This window comes from Miscanthus floridulus, chromosome 11 (genome assembly GCF_019320115.1).
Source record: "Miscanthus floridulus cultivar M001 chromosome 11, ASM1932011v1, whole genome shotgun sequence".
NCBI classification, from domain to species: domain Eukaryota; kingdom Viridiplantae; phylum Streptophyta; class Magnoliopsida; order Poales; family Poaceae; genus Miscanthus; species Miscanthus floridulus.
Window position 1 is genome coordinate 40,668,724 of NC_089590.1, and position 17,645 is coordinate 40,686,368.

General features: G+C 47.2%; 1 protein-coding gene and 1 pseudogene across 1 annotated transcript; both read left to right on the top strand.

Moving 5' to 3' along the window:
- The first annotated feature begins 2,369 nt into the window (after nucleotides 1–2,369).
- Nucleotides 2,370–4,008, top strand: LOC136493001 (arogenate dehydratase/prephenate dehydratase 6, chloroplastic-like). The gene has a single exon (XM_066489029.1). It carries the CDS (start codon nucleotides 2,499–2,501, stop codon nucleotides 3,780–3,782), a length of 1,284 nt encoding a protein of 427 aa, XP_066345126.1. The 5' UTR covers nucleotides 2,370–2,498; the 3' UTR covers nucleotides 3,783–4,008.
- A 9,956-nt stretch (nucleotides 4,009–13,964) lies between these two features.
- On the top strand, nucleotides 13,965–15,698 carry LOC136493581 (uncharacterized; annotated as a pseudogene).
- The last annotated feature ends 1,947 nt before the right edge of the window (nucleotides 15,699–17,645 follow it).

The following is a 17,645-nucleotide window of genomic DNA, read 5'->3' on the forward strand; positions in this document are numbered from 1 at the left end:
GCAAACAGCTCTGGCCCCGGCGAGCGCTCCGCCTTCGGCGCTCGCCCCGCACTGTAGCGAGGGTGGTCGTTGCCCAACATCGCCCCTGCTGCGTGACGTCGTGGCCGAGCGCCACCCCTGCTACTGGTGCCATGGATACCTCCAGCGACATGGCAAGCGTGAAGATCGCGGCCACCTTTGCCCGCCAACTAGGCACCCTGACAGTGAGCGGACTGGCCCCGCCCTTCCGCCGCGGGGTCCGCATCGATGCGGGATAGAACCGAAGTGGGAAGAAGAAGAGGAAATGTATTTTTTCATTTTAGTCCATGTCTATGTTCCAACAATTACATATGAGGTCATCTCAGAGTTGGAGCTATACCAAACGGTTTGGTGCGAGATCAGCTCTACCGTTGGGCTACTCCATGGTTCAGCACCTGCTCTGGAGATATTTTCAGAGCTAGAGCCCTGTCAAACATGATTTTTATGTTCCAGGAAGCGACGCAAAAGGCAGAAGCTGGTGTCGGTGAAGGACCAAAGAGGCAACCAGGGTCAGTGAATGGGAGCCAATCAAAATTTCTTTTGAAATGGCCATTGTCCCAAACAACCCTGCAAAACACCAAAACTTACACAAAAACACCAAAACTTACACAAGTTCTATCCTCAAGCCAACAAGTGGCTAGATGTTCTTGGTGGTGACCATAGAACACAACGGGATAGTCACTTCAGCGGAAAACCAATTCCAAAATGGAACACACAAATCCAAAAACAGTGCTCTCAGTTTCAACTAAAATGAAGCAAGAGAACAACTCCAAATCCCGAAAGCCAACTAATGACTTGAGGACTTAGAAAAGTTCCAAGGCACTTCTGGAAACCCACGGAACAAGTGGATCACAAAACGGGCAAGCGGAGCACCAAAACACACAAAATCAGATTGGGGCTTTCCAAACTTTCCTCAAAATAGCCCAACTTGGAGCTCATAAGGAATCTGGTCAATTGGACTTCCAGATATGTTCTTCACATGTCATAGCTTGTTTTTCAATCCCTGGTCGATCTCAAGTTCAACAAAAAAACAAATCACCCAAAAGCCAAGAGAAGGGGGTTCGGGAGAGGAAAAGCCCATTAAAAAAACATGAACTCCATAAGAACTCCGATCTTAGCCATGGATTTTAGAGGTCAAATTACTTTATTTCAAGCACCAACAAGATCTTTTCTTATAGAGAAATGATTAACATAATAGAGGAATGATTCTCTCGGTGCGGATGGAAGAGTAAACTAGAGACCAGGAAACCTAAGTCTGGAAACGAAAACAATTGAAGAGATGGCTGGTTGAGGGTTGTCTCTTATCTTATTTATAAGCCTATTACACATTCCAAACAAGCCCTTATATATTTAGGCTAAACCACTTAACCCCAGGGCCATAGTGGTCAATCTTGAGATTGAAGTATCCCACGGCCATGAGCTCTTCACGACTTTGCTTTGCCTCGACGCAAGCTTTGCGATGACACTACGTGCCGCCTCTAGTTCCTGCCGGAACTTCAACTGGGTTTTGGGGCCCAAACCCAAAAACTGTCTGTCGGTGTTTTTGAGGTCCAAACTACCCAACCACCTAGAGAAGCGTATCCGTTAGGCCTCCTCCAAGATCTCAACACATGTCACCGTCGTCCTCGACCACCCGATCACTAAGTCCTCCAGCGCCTCCGCTTGACTTGGTCAACCGCTGTCTTGACTTAGTCAACACGGTCTACTACTCCTCATGTGCTCTTGCTTGTTGATGTCCCCAAGTGTCAGCCACCACGGTGAGTCTTTCGGTCATCTTGGTACCTCGGTCCGAGCCTCACGTACGTCCTTCAATGCTCCTAGTCCATCGGCACAGCCAGTCTCTACTTGACCTTCACCATGCCCGTTGACCGTCTCTGTGCTCTACACCTGCATACCACCACAGCTAGTAGATGTTGCACACACACTCACGCTTGGGTTAGTCTCAAACTGAACCGAAGCTTTGATTATCTCGGACAATCACTCATCACAGACTCGACAGACTCGACAAACAAGCGCACTTATTAACCTTGCGTTCGCGGTAGGAAATTGCCAAGTGCACGGTGAGCTGGGGTTAGTCGTTTATGTTGGTTGGTGTGGCAAGCGTGCGGGAATGCAGATGCACTGCACGTTCCGTTTGATTCCACGGTGAGCTGGGGTAATTTATGTTAGGTTGGTGTGGCGGAGATATATTTTGACGCTGACCGAACCAACCCCTCCCCGTCCCGGACCTCCCGAGTCCATGACGAAGCTGCGCCCACGCATCCCCACCGCCCCACCAACCCCCTGCACTCCAAGCCTCAGCAGCCACAGACCAAACCAAACGCCGGCGCCCCCTATATAACGGTCCCACCCGCCCGTGGCCTCCTCAGCTTCTCGCTCTGAAGCTTCAAACTACCCCCAGTTACCCGGCCGAGCAGAGAGCACAGAACCAAGAAACAGCCGAGGCGGAGAGGTAGCTACCTGAACCAATCAGTGTCGCAATGGCTGCAGCGAGTATGATCAAGGCGCCGGTCGGGCAGAGTCCGAGGCTCGCGTGCCACGCTCCGGGGAGAGGCGGAGGCGTGGTCAGGTGCTCGTTGCAGGGCGCAGTCGTCGGTGGCCGGGCGGAGTGGCAGAGCAGCTGCGCCGTGCTGTCCAGCAAGGTTGCCGCGCTCGGGACGCAATCCATCAACGGCCACGTCGCGCCGTCGCCGTCGCCGGCGCCGAGTCAGAACGGGGCGGTGCTAGATTTGGTCCCCGTGAGTAGTATCACTGGCGGCGCCATCACCAAGACGAACCTGCCGCAGCCGATTCGCATCGCAGACCTGTCCCCGGCGCCGATGCACGGGTCGCAGCTGCGCGTGGCGTACCAGGGCGTGCCCGGCGCGTACAGCGAGAAGGCGGCCGGGAAGGCGTACTCGGGGTGCGACGCCATCCCCTGCGACCAGTTCGAGGTGGCGTTCCAGGCCGTGGAGCTGTGGATCGCCGACCGCGCGGTGCTCCCCGTGGAGAACTCGCTGGGCGGCAGCATCCACCGCAACTACGACCTGCTCCTCCGGCACCGGCTCCACATCGTCGGGGAGGTGCAGCTCCCCGTACACCACTGCCTGCTGGCGTTGCCCGGGGTGCGCAAGGAGTGCCTCACCCGTGTCATCAGCCACCCGCAGGCGCTGGCGCAGTGCGAGCACACGCTCACGGCCATGGGCCTCAACGTCGTCCGCGAGGCCTTCGACGACACGGCGGGCGCCGCCGAGTACGTGGCCGCCAACGGGCTCCGCGACACGGCCGCCATCGCGTCCTCCCGCGCCGCCGAGCTGTACGGGATGGAGGTGCTCGCCGACGGCATCCAGGACGACTCCGGCAACGTCACCCGCTTCGTGATGCTGGCCCGGGAGCCCATCGTGCCGCGCACGGACCGCCCCTTCAAGACCAGCATCGTGTTCGCGCACGACAGGGAGGGCACCTCCGTGCTCTTCAAGGTGCTCTCCGCCTTCGCCTTCCGCGACATCTCGCTCACCAAGATCGAGAGCAGGCCGCACCGCCACCGGCCCATCCGCCTCGTCGACGACGCCAACGTCGGCACCGCCAAGCACTTCGAGTACATGTTCTACGTCGACTTCCAGGCGTCCCTCGCCGAGCCCCGCGCGCAGAACGCGCTGGCCGAGGTCCAGGAGTACACGTCCTTCCTCCGGGTGCTCGGGAGCTACCCTATGGACATGACCCCCATGACCGCCGGCTCCTCCTCCACCATTTCCTCGTCCGATCCCTCGTCGTCGTCGTCTTGATTGCTCCTGGAGGCCGGCTGGAGATCCGAGGAGAAGTCATCGAGTGGGGACGTTGGTTTTCTGCTCATGTCGTCCTACTCGCCCCTCGCTGCGGCCTTGAGTAATTAATTTTGGGTTCACTTTAATCTGTCGTGGTAATACGTGTAATTGTTCAAATTCATCTGCGGTGAATATATACTAGTAGATGACATTCATGTTCATCTGTTGTCGGAAACTCTGAACACTTTCTACTATTACTACCAGTAGTTGCTATACAAAAAAAAAGTTTGCATACAAAGCCTGAAATTTTGACCGCGTCCAAAATGGGTAGGTGGGAATCACATGTTAATTCTCCTTTCCCACCTTGGGTAACCTTTGGTAGATTTGGCTGCACATTGCAGGCCAATTGGATGCATGCATCTAGCTCACTCGTGCGCCCATTTCCTGGAAGTGGAACGAAATCGTCAGGAAAATTGGAGTGAAAATGTGTTGATGCGGTCAGAGAGAGCATGCGCGTTGGTTGGTCTTTCAAAGAAAGGGAGGTGAACTGCTACCCTCCCGTCTACGTAGTATATAATTACCAATGTAGCCTCATTGCTCACATGTTTGTGGTGCGACATTGACGAATCTGACGTTATATCACTAACGAGCCGGGGGACCGGACCCCAGGACAGCGACGTCGCACCTACACCACGCACGCAGACCAGCGGTGTTTGGTTAGCGGCTGTCCCGTTAGATATTTAACATATGTATAGACTATTAAATATATATTAATTACGAAATTAATTACATAGCTGACGAATCTTTTAAACCTAATTAGTTCATGATTTGACAATGTAGTGCTACAGTAAACATATGCTGATGATGGGTTAATTAGGCTTAATAAATTTATCTCGTAGAGTACTGACGAATTTTATAATTTTTTTGTTCTTAGTATCCGAACACTCCATACGACACCCTCAAATGACACCTCCTAAATTTTAATCACCGAATTCAAACATTCCCTAACAACAGCAGCCACATGCTGTTCCACGAAGATACGATACAAATGAGCGCCGTAGATGCAGCTCCTCGAGCTGAATATAAAAGCCATCAGGGATCAATTATATACCCTTTCCAGAAAAGAAGGGTTTCAACCAATGATGGCACGACGCCAAGAGGAAAGAGCACGTAGACAGACGACCTTTTGTATTTTTTTTATAGAAGACACTCAAAAGATGATTCACTATTGACATATCTCAATGACAACAAAGGCCAGTATAAATAATGGATAAAAATACACAAAGCGACCTCTAAAAAATAATAGTACATCAAAGACTAAATTGGTCGTCTTCTTTCTTCAAACATCCATAGCCTGCTGGAGTTTGAAGATCATTGCAAAGATGGCAAAGGAAAGGGACACCTGCAAACACTCTCGCCAAACATGGCTTTAAAGACCGCAAAATCCACTCGTCGCTGACAACGAGATTTAGTATCTACTGAAAGAACATCGGCTAGAGCAAACCCGCAAGGAACGTAGGCCAATCATTCAACATCAAAACAGAGTGTTGAAGATTCCGGACCTTGCTGTAGAACAGACAAGAGGTCGAAATCGTTGCATCGAAAGCCAAGCAACTGCTACCTCTGATAAACACACTAAATACCAAGATCTGAAGAAGATCCACAGATCTAACAGACGAAACTCTCATTGGCCCTTCGGCGACGCCAGATCAAACATCGTCAAAGTACGGAGGCGCCGAAGAGACCTTATTCTAAAGTACCATCGTCGCCACCACATCGTCGATGATACTAGAGCCAGATCCTAGATCGATCCACAAACCTAATCTAAAACTAGAAAGAAAAAAGAGATCGGGTCCTCGCTCCTCCGTCCACCGGTGAGATCGTCGGTTAAGAGAGAGGAGGGGGACCGAGCCGGTGTGCTAGTAGAGGCAGTGGCGGCGGTTGGGAGAGGCGAGGAGCGCGTAGCGGATGACTGCAATGTTGACAGACGACCATTTTAGGACCACCTACAGCATGCCAATCAAATTTTAATGTGCTTTATTTGCTAAGTGAGAGAGAGAGAGAAAAAAAAAATTTGTCACTTCTTATGTGGATAGTAAAAACAATGTCTTTATTTCCAGGATGAGTGCAACAATTTTAAATGTCCATCGATTGCATATATAAATGATTGTTGCGATGTAATAAACTTTAGATTAGGACCAACTTGCCCAGAAATCAAACCTCTCCATTTTCATCATGGATAAAAATACTGGGCTTAACCCTGTTCGTTAGAACTTATCACCTTGGCTAATCAGCCATGGTACAGTGTTTTTCTCTCATAACAAATCAGCTCGAGCATACATCTGAAACCTTTTCAAGGTCATTTGCTATTCTCCTTTTTTGACAAAAACCTTCACATCCTGCCGCAAAATCAATATCGCTGCACGCAACTTCAAAGAATCGCGCTTGCATTCAACACCAAACCCAGCGAAAGCTAAGCTCAATTCAACATTCGTCTGGAACCTTTTCAAGGTCATTTGCTATTCTCCATTTTTTACAGTAGCAAATATGTCTATGTGCTACAACAGGAGAAAAACTACTAAACATTCATGCAAAACGATAACGTAAAAGGTACTTATCTACTTATGTTTTTTGCTTTTTTAATTTATTTCATGATGACCGTCACATCCATAATATAAGTTAACACTGACAATAAATAACAATATCCTATTAAACATGTATCGAATTAAAATATACCTTAATATATTTTTCCTTCCGTTGCAAAGCGCATAATTATTTAGATATAAATGTATCATAACTTTGTAGCTTTTTCATACTACCCATGTGTTTCTATGACTCAATATCGACTTTAGCTTTTTTGACGCATCATATCAACCTCCGTAATTTTTTTGTCAATGTGTCAGGATTGGTCGGTCCGCCAATGATTATGATGGAAGATCTCTTGATTTTTCACATGGCAGCCCTTATCAGGAATTACATAAATACATTTGTTTAGATTTCATTAGTTAATAATCTGGCCAAGATTCCGGTTCAAGAAATAATTAGTTGTATCATTAACTAATCCATATTTTAATAAAAATAAGTTTTGTTTCTTATCAAAACTACATCAGATAGTGTAAATCTTTCTCCTCAAAACTCAATGCACAAACAAAAATAATAAGTGTTGAAAAGTAGGGATCATGCACCGGGGCTTACCTTAGGCAGGAATCGAACATCAAATAGTTAGTGAAGGCTTTGGAAACACCGACAACGAAGACATCCTCCTCATACTCCTCGGCCACCTCCGCGTATTCTAGGTCTGCCTCTGGCACGTTTTCGGTCATCGCCGAACCTATATGCATGCAACATATACAAGGATGATTTAATATATCTATAGACAAAGCACAATCTAATAATATTCATAACATATATGGATAGATCACATTTTTATAAACCTAACAAACGTGGTTGGATTTTTTTTTATTTTTCTATGATTTTTGGTGAATTTTGCAAGATCTCTGTTTTTTATAGAAAAAGAGAAAAATGAAAGAAAACGAAAAAGGCTTGTATGGGCTTCGTCCAGCCCACAACTAAGGCAGCCTAACTGTAAGAATTTGGCCCAAGTCGGAAAAAGAAGCCCACTTGAATTTGGACATTTTGCATTAGGAATGGATACGGGTGGACAGGGCTGGACGAAAAAAAAATTGATGGCAAATTTTTTGCCTCTTTAGTATTAGGTATAGATATAGATTAGTTTGAAACTGGAGCCATCCGATGCAATTTTTTAGAGGTTCACCTTTCCCGGCTCTAACCAGATCATTATTTTTCCCTCTTGACATTCTTATGCTTGCCTTTTTAAGTGTCTTTTCATCTAGAAAATATTAGTAATATTTGTATCTCTAAATAAGCTAATCATAAAAATAGACTTAACGACCTATATGATGATACTAATTATGCATCATAAATATAAATATTTTTCTTGTACAGATTTGATCAAAGTTGAATATGTTTGAAAATATGGTGTATCATAATAATAATATAAATAAAGAGATGACATAAGATGACAAATAATTAAATATCCTCCTGTCAGAGTCGGTTCAGGATGCAAACCCAAACCATGAGAGCCCATAAGAGTCGCAAACTCGCAAGCCTCGTTAGGAACAGAACGTTGTGAAAGCTGAGCTGGTGGGCTAGCTACTGACTGCTTGCTAAATTCCTGCAGCTATTGATTTGGCCCAAGTCAGTAAGTCACTATAAGCCCAACATAGGGTGGCTATCGTCTCGACTTCTGATTTCCCTTTTCTTTTTTGGAAAGGACGGCCACAGCCCACAATTTCTTCGTGAAGCACTCGTGAACACACTCACAGAGCAGTATCTTTAAACTTTGATTAATTACACGCCACCAACTGTAAAGGCGAAATCTCTCGAGGCACTAGCACGTTGCAGTATCTTTAAACTTGATTAACTACATAGCTTAGATACACTGCAAGATCGAACGTTTCCAAACCAGATCAAACACATCATGATCGATAAAAGAACATCGATTGTTGAATTCTCGGATACAACGAAACTACAGACTAAACATTTCCAACGCAGGATCCATCAAATTGGACGCCTGATTTCTTCTCTGTAACTATCCATGCTGAGGTCTACAATCCGGAATTAGTATCCTACGGAGAGTGTCTATGAGCATCCTTTCTCTTCCAAATAGTACCATAAATGGATCTCTTGCCGATAAAATTAACTCTACAGTGGCGACCTCGTCATGGCCATCGTCGAAGTTATGGCAGTTGACAACTCTCAACCTAAAATCAGTGATAATTGCACTAATAGATTTATTTATACTAAATCTCAAAAACCGTTTAAACTGTGAACTCGACGAGACTTTCCTTCTGGCATTGGCAGGCTCGCAGAGGAGAGGCCTGTACATAGCGGCGGCGGCGAGGAGCAGCGTTCCTTTCAACATACAAACAGTGTTGAAATCATAGCATCAGAACCAGCTGTAGGAACATGCGCGGTTTGGTCTTGGATGATGCCGACTGCCGATGGGCGATGGCCATGCGGCCCGAGCCCAGGAAGGTTCTTTGCACAGACTCCCTTCCGTTTCTGTACGCCTGCTTCAATACAACGTATACTTGTTCGTCTACATTTTGTCACACGTAACTGTTTGTCATTAAGTACGTGGTACGTAGTATATCTCTTACCTGTTCCTCCGATTGATTATTGATTCCTCATGGCCATGGGCCGGCACATGCCCTGCAGGCTGCAGCAAGTGCAAAGTTTCTAATTAATCTGCCGAGGGAAAAGGGCATAGCGAAGTACAGAAGTATGACCTACTGCATGTACTCTGCAACAACCGCTACGTATGACTGTTCATTTCGCTGAAATTCGACGCTTACGCTAAAATGTTGTGGGAGGAAAATATTTTTGCTAAAAAATACTGTTAAAATAGTGCAACGGAACAGGGCCATGATAAAATTCCCTGCGATATTGCTGGCCGGGTGACGCATCAATCTTGCGTGCTCCGACGCCCCAGCCCGGCCGCGTCGTCGTCGGTCACATGGTTCGGCGCAAAGGGCGTTTCGTGGCCGTGTTTGTTTACTACGAGCGCAGGCAAAGCCGGCCAACCACCTCATGCTCTTTCTGGGTGAATTCCTCGCGTGCAATTAAAAAAGATCGTAATGTTCTGTGAGTCTCTAGAAAAGTTTAGTGATCTTTAGCGACACTGTTTTAACTTTTTTGTGCTCTCCATGCCATTGCCGTCAGTTTGGGCTCTAACGCCATCAAACTGCAGGTGTGAAAAGTCAAAAATACCCTTAAATATAAATATGCCATTAATTTTTTTTCAGCATCTTAGCGACTTCAAATGAAAAAACTTAAAACTAGAAAGTTGTAGATCTCGTCGAGATCTATAATTTTCATATAAAAATTATTTTCATTTAATTCCGCAAAAAAAGATATGATTTTTTCTAAGATATATTAATCATATCAAATCATATTTTTTTGCGGAATTAAATTAAGATAATTTTTATATGAAAATTATAAATCTTGACGAGATCTACAACTTTCTAGTTTTGAATTTTTTCATTTGAAGTCGTTAAGATGCTCAAAAATAATAATAATATATTTAAACTTAAGGGTATTTTTGACTTTTCACACCTACAGTTTGACGGTGTTAAAGCCCAAATTGACGGCAGTGGCATGGCGGACACAAAAAAAGTTAAAGCAGTGGCGCTGAAGGTCGCTGGACTTTTCTAGGGACTCACAGGGCACTACGATATTTTTTTTAATGGCACACGAGTAATTCACCCCTCTTTCTTTCGTTGGGCGCCGGCCGGCGTGCAGCGAAACGGAGGAATGCCAAAACGAGGATCTCTTCTCGGTTGCAACGGAAGGCAGGATTGAGCTCATTCCCGTCTGAGAATGCTTTAGCTTACCTCCTCGCTCGTGCAGTAACTCGCCAAACGTGCACGCTTTTATTTGCAGTACTGGTGCTCCCAATTGGGTCTTGGGTGTATCTAGTCCTTGTGAGCTCCTGTAGACTGCAGTAGAAAGACAGCAACGAGGCTGCCCATCTTCGGCGCAACGCCAACGCTCGTCGCCTTGAAAGGCCTGCACGTACGTTTCGTATCGGGAATTCAATGGCCCAGACCGAACAAGGCCAAACCGCCATCTAATAAAACTTAGGTTTTTACCTGCATCGTTATAAAAGTCTATAATTATATACAAGCTACTAAAAAAAATTGAGTTCTCACAGGTGCCACTGCTCTGAACGCTTTTGTCCTTCACGTCACTTCGATCAGATTTAGTCCTAACAGTGTCAAATCGTTGGCGTGAAAAGTAAAAAATATCCTCAGGTTTGAATACGCAATTAATTTTTTTGAGCATGTTAATGACCTCCAATAAAAAAAACTTAAAACTAAAAAGTTGTAAATCTCGACAATATCTACAATTTTTGTAAAAAAAATATCTTTTATTTAATTCCGTACAAAAAATAATTTGATGTGATTAATATATCTTAGAAAAATCACATTTTTATACATAATTAAATAAAAATAATTTTTATATAAATATTGTAGATTTTGATGAGATTTATAACTTTTTAGTTTTGATTTTTTTTTATTTAAGATCGTTAAGATGCTCAAAAAAAATTAATTACATATTCAAACCTAAGAGTATTTTGATTTTTTTTACGCCCACAGTTTAACACCGTGCTAAATCTGACGAAAGTGACGTGTAGAGCAAAATAGTTCAGAGCAGTGATACATGTGAGAACTCAATTTTTTCAATGACATACTAAAAGCCTAATAAAAGTTTGGGCTGCCACCACGGACGTAAAAGCGGCACATGCATCAACGCCGCGCGCGGCCGCGCAGCAGTTTTCGGCTTCGATCGGGGTGACGCATCGGCGGTTCGGCTGGCTGGCAGACCCACGCCACGCACCCACCCTCAGGGCATGTACAACGGTCCTCTTGAACCCGTCTCCGTGATGTCATTTTTGCGGAAACCCCCCTGCCAACTCGAAGAGACGGGGCCATCGTCGTCTCGCGAGACGACGGGGAGAGCCCGTGGCCCGAGGTGGAGTCGCCGGCTCGAGTCGCCGTTGTACGGTCGCCTCATCAACTCGAAGGCGCGTGGATCCCGGGCGCGCGGGGTTCTGGTTTTGGCGCTCGTAGGAGGGCGTTGTCGCGTCATCCTCTCCGACCTCGCCGACGGTCTCCCAACGTCCCCACAGCGTCCAGCTCGACGCGTCCTTCTCGTCTCCGCAGCAGGCGCCACCTCTGTCGCGCCGCTCAGATGGGGTGCCGCCGCCGCCGCAGGAACCGGCCAGGACCGGCCGCTCTCTGCTGCCTCCGCGCCTCTTCCCCGCCCTAGCCTTCAAGGTGTTCGTTCATTTGTGTATTCGAAGCTATCATATGTGTTATTGCTGATTGAACACAGCTCCTGCTCTATTATATTCAGATTCAGTTTTCCGTTTTCTTTATGGTGTGAAAGTAATACACATCTGAGAAAACATGAGTGTGACATACATCTGAGAAAATGAGTGCAGTCTGCCACTAGGTGATGTTTTACTTCCTGATGCTGCATCTCACATTTTTTATGGGTCCGATCTGATTCATAATCTAGCACTAGCCGTATATATAGTGCTACTTTCACCTTGCTAATTTGGTTCTCAAGGTAGTATTGAGGATCAATGGGTATATTATTTTTGGAAAGCACAGGGGAGAAGCTCTGAATACCAGTTGTTATATTTTTCTCTGATATGTATGTCCATTCTCTGTTAATCAGACAAGGGCTAGTTAGCAAATCAATCCAGCTACTGAAACATCGATTTCAGTAGGTATGTCATATGAACAACCATTTCTGAAAACTGAAGTTATATATTGGTTGTTTAGCACCTACTGCAATGTATGGTCTGATTGAGCCAAATATGCTGTCAGTGAGCATTTAGCTGTTTGGGTACTTAGCTTATCTACCTAGCTATGACATAGTGTGAACTCCTCTTTTAGTCAGATTGTGTGAATATGAATCTAAGTGTGAACTCTGCAAAAGGAAGGAGGCGCAAGATAGTGTAAACTCTGAAAATAGTGCAGCCATATTTCCAACATGAAGTATTTGTAGGTGTAAAATTGTGGATTCCTATATTCCATCAGACCTCTGCATGTACAACTTGCAGTTTTCCCTGGCTGTTTATAAGAATTAGCGTGACTGAATATTTAGGTGTGTTCAATTTGTTTCCATCAGGCCTCTGAATGTACCTATTATGTACCTTTTTCTCCTGTATTTTTTTTTGGTAATTTGGACTGAAAATTTGTTATTGAGAATTGTTCTTGACCTGCATCAGCTAAGATACCAAATGTTCTTGTTTCTTACAGTTATGACTAGCTGAAGAAGTAGAGAAGATCAATAAGAGAAAGCACAGAATAAGCAACCTGTTGCTGTTAGACGGCAATGCTCTTTGCTGACCCAGAATGCTAGTGCAGGCTATCTTCTGAAACTTGTGTATCAAATGATTGAGAATAGTACTGACAAATGGTTTCAGTCTCTCTGAGAACATGGTTTCAGTCTCTTTGTGTTAGCTATCTTGCTGTACTGCCTGTGTGTTTCTGAGCAATTTTGGTTATTTGCTGCAGGGATAAAGATTGGAGCTTATGATGTATCAGTATGGACTACTTAGATTATCTGTCATTTTGAAGGAATGTGGGTGTCCGTAAATTTGTAAGCTTCAATCTAAAATTGCTGCCCCCTTCTTTAGAATGAACTGAATTGTTGTAACACAATACTATGCAATCTATTTCTTTATACTAATTTTTTTTTAAATTTTTGCTTATCAATTTTCCATCTTATAGCAACACAATGGTTTACAAAGTGCTATTCATGATTAATCTTGGCTACATTCAAAGCATTAAACAGCTCGCAGACAAGTCATGTGCGACTTGTCTTTTAAAGCGTCGTTACGTCGGATTCTAGGCTACATGCCCTCAAAGCGCGGGTGGCGTCCTCGGCGCGGCGAAAGTACTAGCGGCCGTGGGCGCGCGACGCGATGGCCATTGGCCACCTGCTGGAGATAATAAGCGGCCCCCTGTTCCCTTGGCCACAGGCAACAGCGCCGCTCCCGACTTCAATTACTACAGTGCTACCAGGCAACGCATCTCGAGCGGGGGCGCCGGGGCCGGGGCGAGACGAGATCTGCAGCAGAGCACAGTTCCCGATTCATTAACCGGGCGCACATGCGCGACGGCGACGCGACGCGACGCGATCCGTCTGGCCTGGCGAGGGAACGGAAGGCTCGGCGCTGAAAACCCTGTGGCCGATACCGTCCGTGCACACGCCGGTACGGAAGGGGACGAACCGACGACGACGAGGGTAGGTTCGCGGGGGAACGCGAAAGCGGCGAAACGGCTGCGCGCGCCTGCGGCCTGCGCGACACGCCCCGGGGCGCCGCCGCGACGGTTTGGCGGGGGCCGAGACGTGTCGGCCGTGCAGGTCCACTGCTGCGGCGGTCCCGGCTGGCAGCTTTGGACTTCATTATACATTCATTCCGTGCCACGTACTCCGTACGTACGTGGTGCATGGACGTGTCCCAGTGTCTACCTCGGCCTAGAGCCACAGCCTCGTGCCAGGGCTGCCTTTTTGTGGCCGCAGGTGCCGCCGCCCGTTTCGTTTGGGAAGTTTTAGTGGCGCATTTGTTAAAGCGCAGCGCAGAAGAGAAAGAGATGCGTTTCCCTTCCCCGCGACTCCTCCGTTGCTCGCACTCGCACCCGGCAGTTTACAACAAAGCCCGGAACCGGAAGGAAAAGGCCGAAAGTGTAGGAGTAGAATTTAGCACCAGCCTTGGGAGCCGAAACCGAGATTTGCCACGGCTGCGACACAGGAATTTGTGCTCCCGTCGGTCCCACTGGTGTGATTGAAGCCTTGAGTTAGCTAGCTGTGGTGGCTCAGCAGTGGTAACAGAAGAGAAGCGATGAGTTGGGGATGAGCGCGATAGAGATTATACCTACCTTGTAAGCCCCAGCCTATTGCCTGGCAGGCTTCCCAGTTAAGAGATACCTTTCTCCTGCGATTACCGAACCACTCGCTTCTTCTTCTCTAATGCCCGTCGCCATCACCAATTCAGCATAATGCCGTTGCTGTTCGCAAAGCCATCCCCTCCCTCGGCCCGGTGGTGGTGAGTGGTAGGCGGCCGGCCGAAGAATTCCAGGGTGGGGGAGCCGCGCGTCCGTCCAAGAAGAGGAAGATCGAGGCATGAAGGACCTGGTGTCGTGCTTCAGCGAGCACGCCGTGCGGATCAACGACGTCGCCGCCTGCTCCGGCTCCGGCGCCGCCAATGCGTCGGCGGGCGGCGCCGCGGAGGCCGGCTGCGGAGGGAGGGCTGCCGGCGGTGAGCGCGGTGACCACCGCGTACCGGTCGCGGCTCTCGGCGTCCGGGAAGGAAGCTGCTCATCGACGTCACGTGGTCTCGGGCGCCCGACGGGCCTGCGCTCTCCGTCGCCGTCCACGAGGCCACCGCCGCCGCCTCGCGCCACCACCGCGGCAACGCGGCGGCGCCGCGGCACCTGCACAAGAAGAAGGGGAGCGGGACGTTCACGGCGGGCAGCTGCGTGGTGGGCGTGTTCTGGGACTACGCCGCGGCGAGGTACGCCGCCGCGGGGGCGGGGCCCGAGCCGACCTCTGGATTCTACGTCGCCGTGGTCGCCGATGCCGAGTTCGTGCTCCTGCTGGGCGACCTCAGCCGCGGGTACGTCGACCGCCTGCACGGCGGTATACCGATCGCGGGGTCCCGGGTGGCGCGGCGCCGGGAGCGGTTCGTCGGGTGCGGCTGCTGGTCCACGAAAGCCCGGTTCTTGGAGTCCGGCGACGAGCACGACATCGGCGTCGTGGTGCTGGACGGCGACGCGGAGGCGTGGGTCACCGTGGACGGCCGCAAGGTCGTGCAGCTCCGGCGGCTGCGGTGGAACTTCCGCGGCAGCCACACCATCTTCGTCGACGGCGGCGCGCCGGTCGACATGACGTGGGACCTGCACGGTTGGCTCTTCCACGCGGCGGGCGCCGAGTTGCCTCACCCGTCCTCCTCCTCTTCCTCCTCCTGTGCCGTGTTCACGTTCCAGGCGCGCGGCGCGTCGGAGACAAAGCTGTGGACGGACGACGATTGCTTCGCCGTCGACGGCGAGGAGCTGGACAAGCTGCCGGTGACGCCGAGCGGCGGTCGGCGACAGAAGGCGGCGGGAGGCGGTGGGGCGTCGTCGGGGCAGGGGTTCTGCCTGCTGATCCAAGGATTCAGGGGCTTTTCCTAGAGCATTTAACCTGTACATGCCGTTAGAGACTTTCTATCGCCAATTTTTCACTAATTGGCTTGCTTGGGGTTTGTTGTCTTGGGATTGATTAGGATAGACATTCTGTTGGTTGACTCTTGTTGATTAATCTGATGCATCACAAGGGGTGGTGTGATTGTGAATAGGGTCAGAGGGATCTTATGTTTACTCCTTTTATTTAATCTTCACCGTGCTCGACTTACTAGTTACTACTACCGTGATTTGCATACCAGGGAGTTGTTACACTGTTAGAATACGATGAGGCCTGCAGATGTCACTCTCTGTTATTACAAAAAACAGTAGACTTGTTTCCTTTAAAATAGAGAGAATTGGTATTATGTAGTCATTGTCAATGGAGGTGCGGAGATAACGATGAAAACACTCTCTATGGTGCCGCACAATCGTGGTCGCGGTCATTTTCTTGAGGAAACTGCCTACATCCATCCATATCCATCATAGACGAGGCATATTTGTGTTTGGTCGATCACTCCCGTCTGCCGTGTGCCATACAACTTTCACCCGCATTATCACTTGTAAAGAAATGTTGTTGACTGCACGGGCAGGCTACTTCTCACAAAATTGCTACGCGTGCTGGTGTTTCATATAAAAGAAAAACAATATCGATCGACACCGTTCTTTGCTGTTGCCCGGTGCCCGTTTTCTGAATCAGACTCCAGCATGCTCCAACCAATGCACCGGACTCGGCCTACTTTCTCTAGGAGGCCTATTGGGCTGAAATTGCACATGCTGAAAATCTGAAGTCCGGCAGTTTTGGCATAGCGGCACGTGTCTATGTTTTTGCAAAGGTTACGGAAATACGATCAATGTCTATGTTTTTGCAAAGGTTACGGAAATACGATCCATGACACCTCAATTTCCGGACGGTACCAAGGCCTTATAATAACTGCTCCCGCTTGCTGCCCTTTCTTCAGCCCAGATCGTTTGGTCGCGAACAATCATAAATTTCTAGCTATAATAGTATTTTTTTTACACCAAACCAGCCAGCAGTAATAATCTACGATCATAAACGATCGTATCAGCACCAGCCGAACAGGCTGCTTGTTTCTGACATCTTTTCCAAGCAATTTGCTAACCAATCTAAGGCCTTGTTTGTTTCCTGCAGTGCTTCCTAAAATTTCTGTCACATCGAATATTTGAACACATGCATGTAGTATTAAGTATAGACTAATTACGAAACTAATTGCACAACTTGTGACTAATTTGTGAGACAAATCTTTTAAGCCTAATTAGTCCATGATTTGACAACGCGGTGCTACAGTAAACATGTGCTAATGATAGATTAATTAGGCTTAAAAAATTGTCTCGCAAATTAGCCTCCATCTATGTAATTGATTTTATAATTAATCTATATTTAATGTTCCTTATTAGTATTTAAACATTCGATGTGACATAAATTTTAGAAGCGCCTAAAGAACCAACACCCCCTAAAGCCATGGCCACGACAACTTTATGTTACCCTCTTTACAGTGTACTAGTATGTTTGTCTGTCAGGTACTCCTCAGTTGAAGTACCGAGCATACTCTCTTAGTCCTAAAAAGATACTCCATCCATTCTAAATTATACGATTATTTAACTTTTATAGATTCATAAATTTGCTATGTATTTAGATGCATACTATGTCTAAATGCATAATAAAAACAATATATCTAGAAAAATCAGAATCAGAACGTCTTATAATTTAGAATGGAAAGAGTAAAACTATAAGATTCCTACAAGTCAAACTAGCTTAATTTAACTAAACTTATATTTAGTATAAACATTTATGTCTCTAACTAGTTTACTACCAAAATATATTTCATTAATTTATTAGTATTTATCTTGTATCATTAATGTTGGTATTTTTATATGATTTTTATCAAATTTTAAATCGTTTGACTCTAAAGGTTTAGTGTGAGAAGTATCTATGGCTATGTGGGCCATTTATGGTATGCATAATGCTCTCTCTTCAGAACAGTCTCCTAGTGCAAATGCAGCTCTTAAGTGTAAATCGCATCTGCAGACGCAAGCGCACAATAAAGATTTCTGTACGTTAATTAAGGATACTAGTACTTCGATTCCACGTGCAGATGCA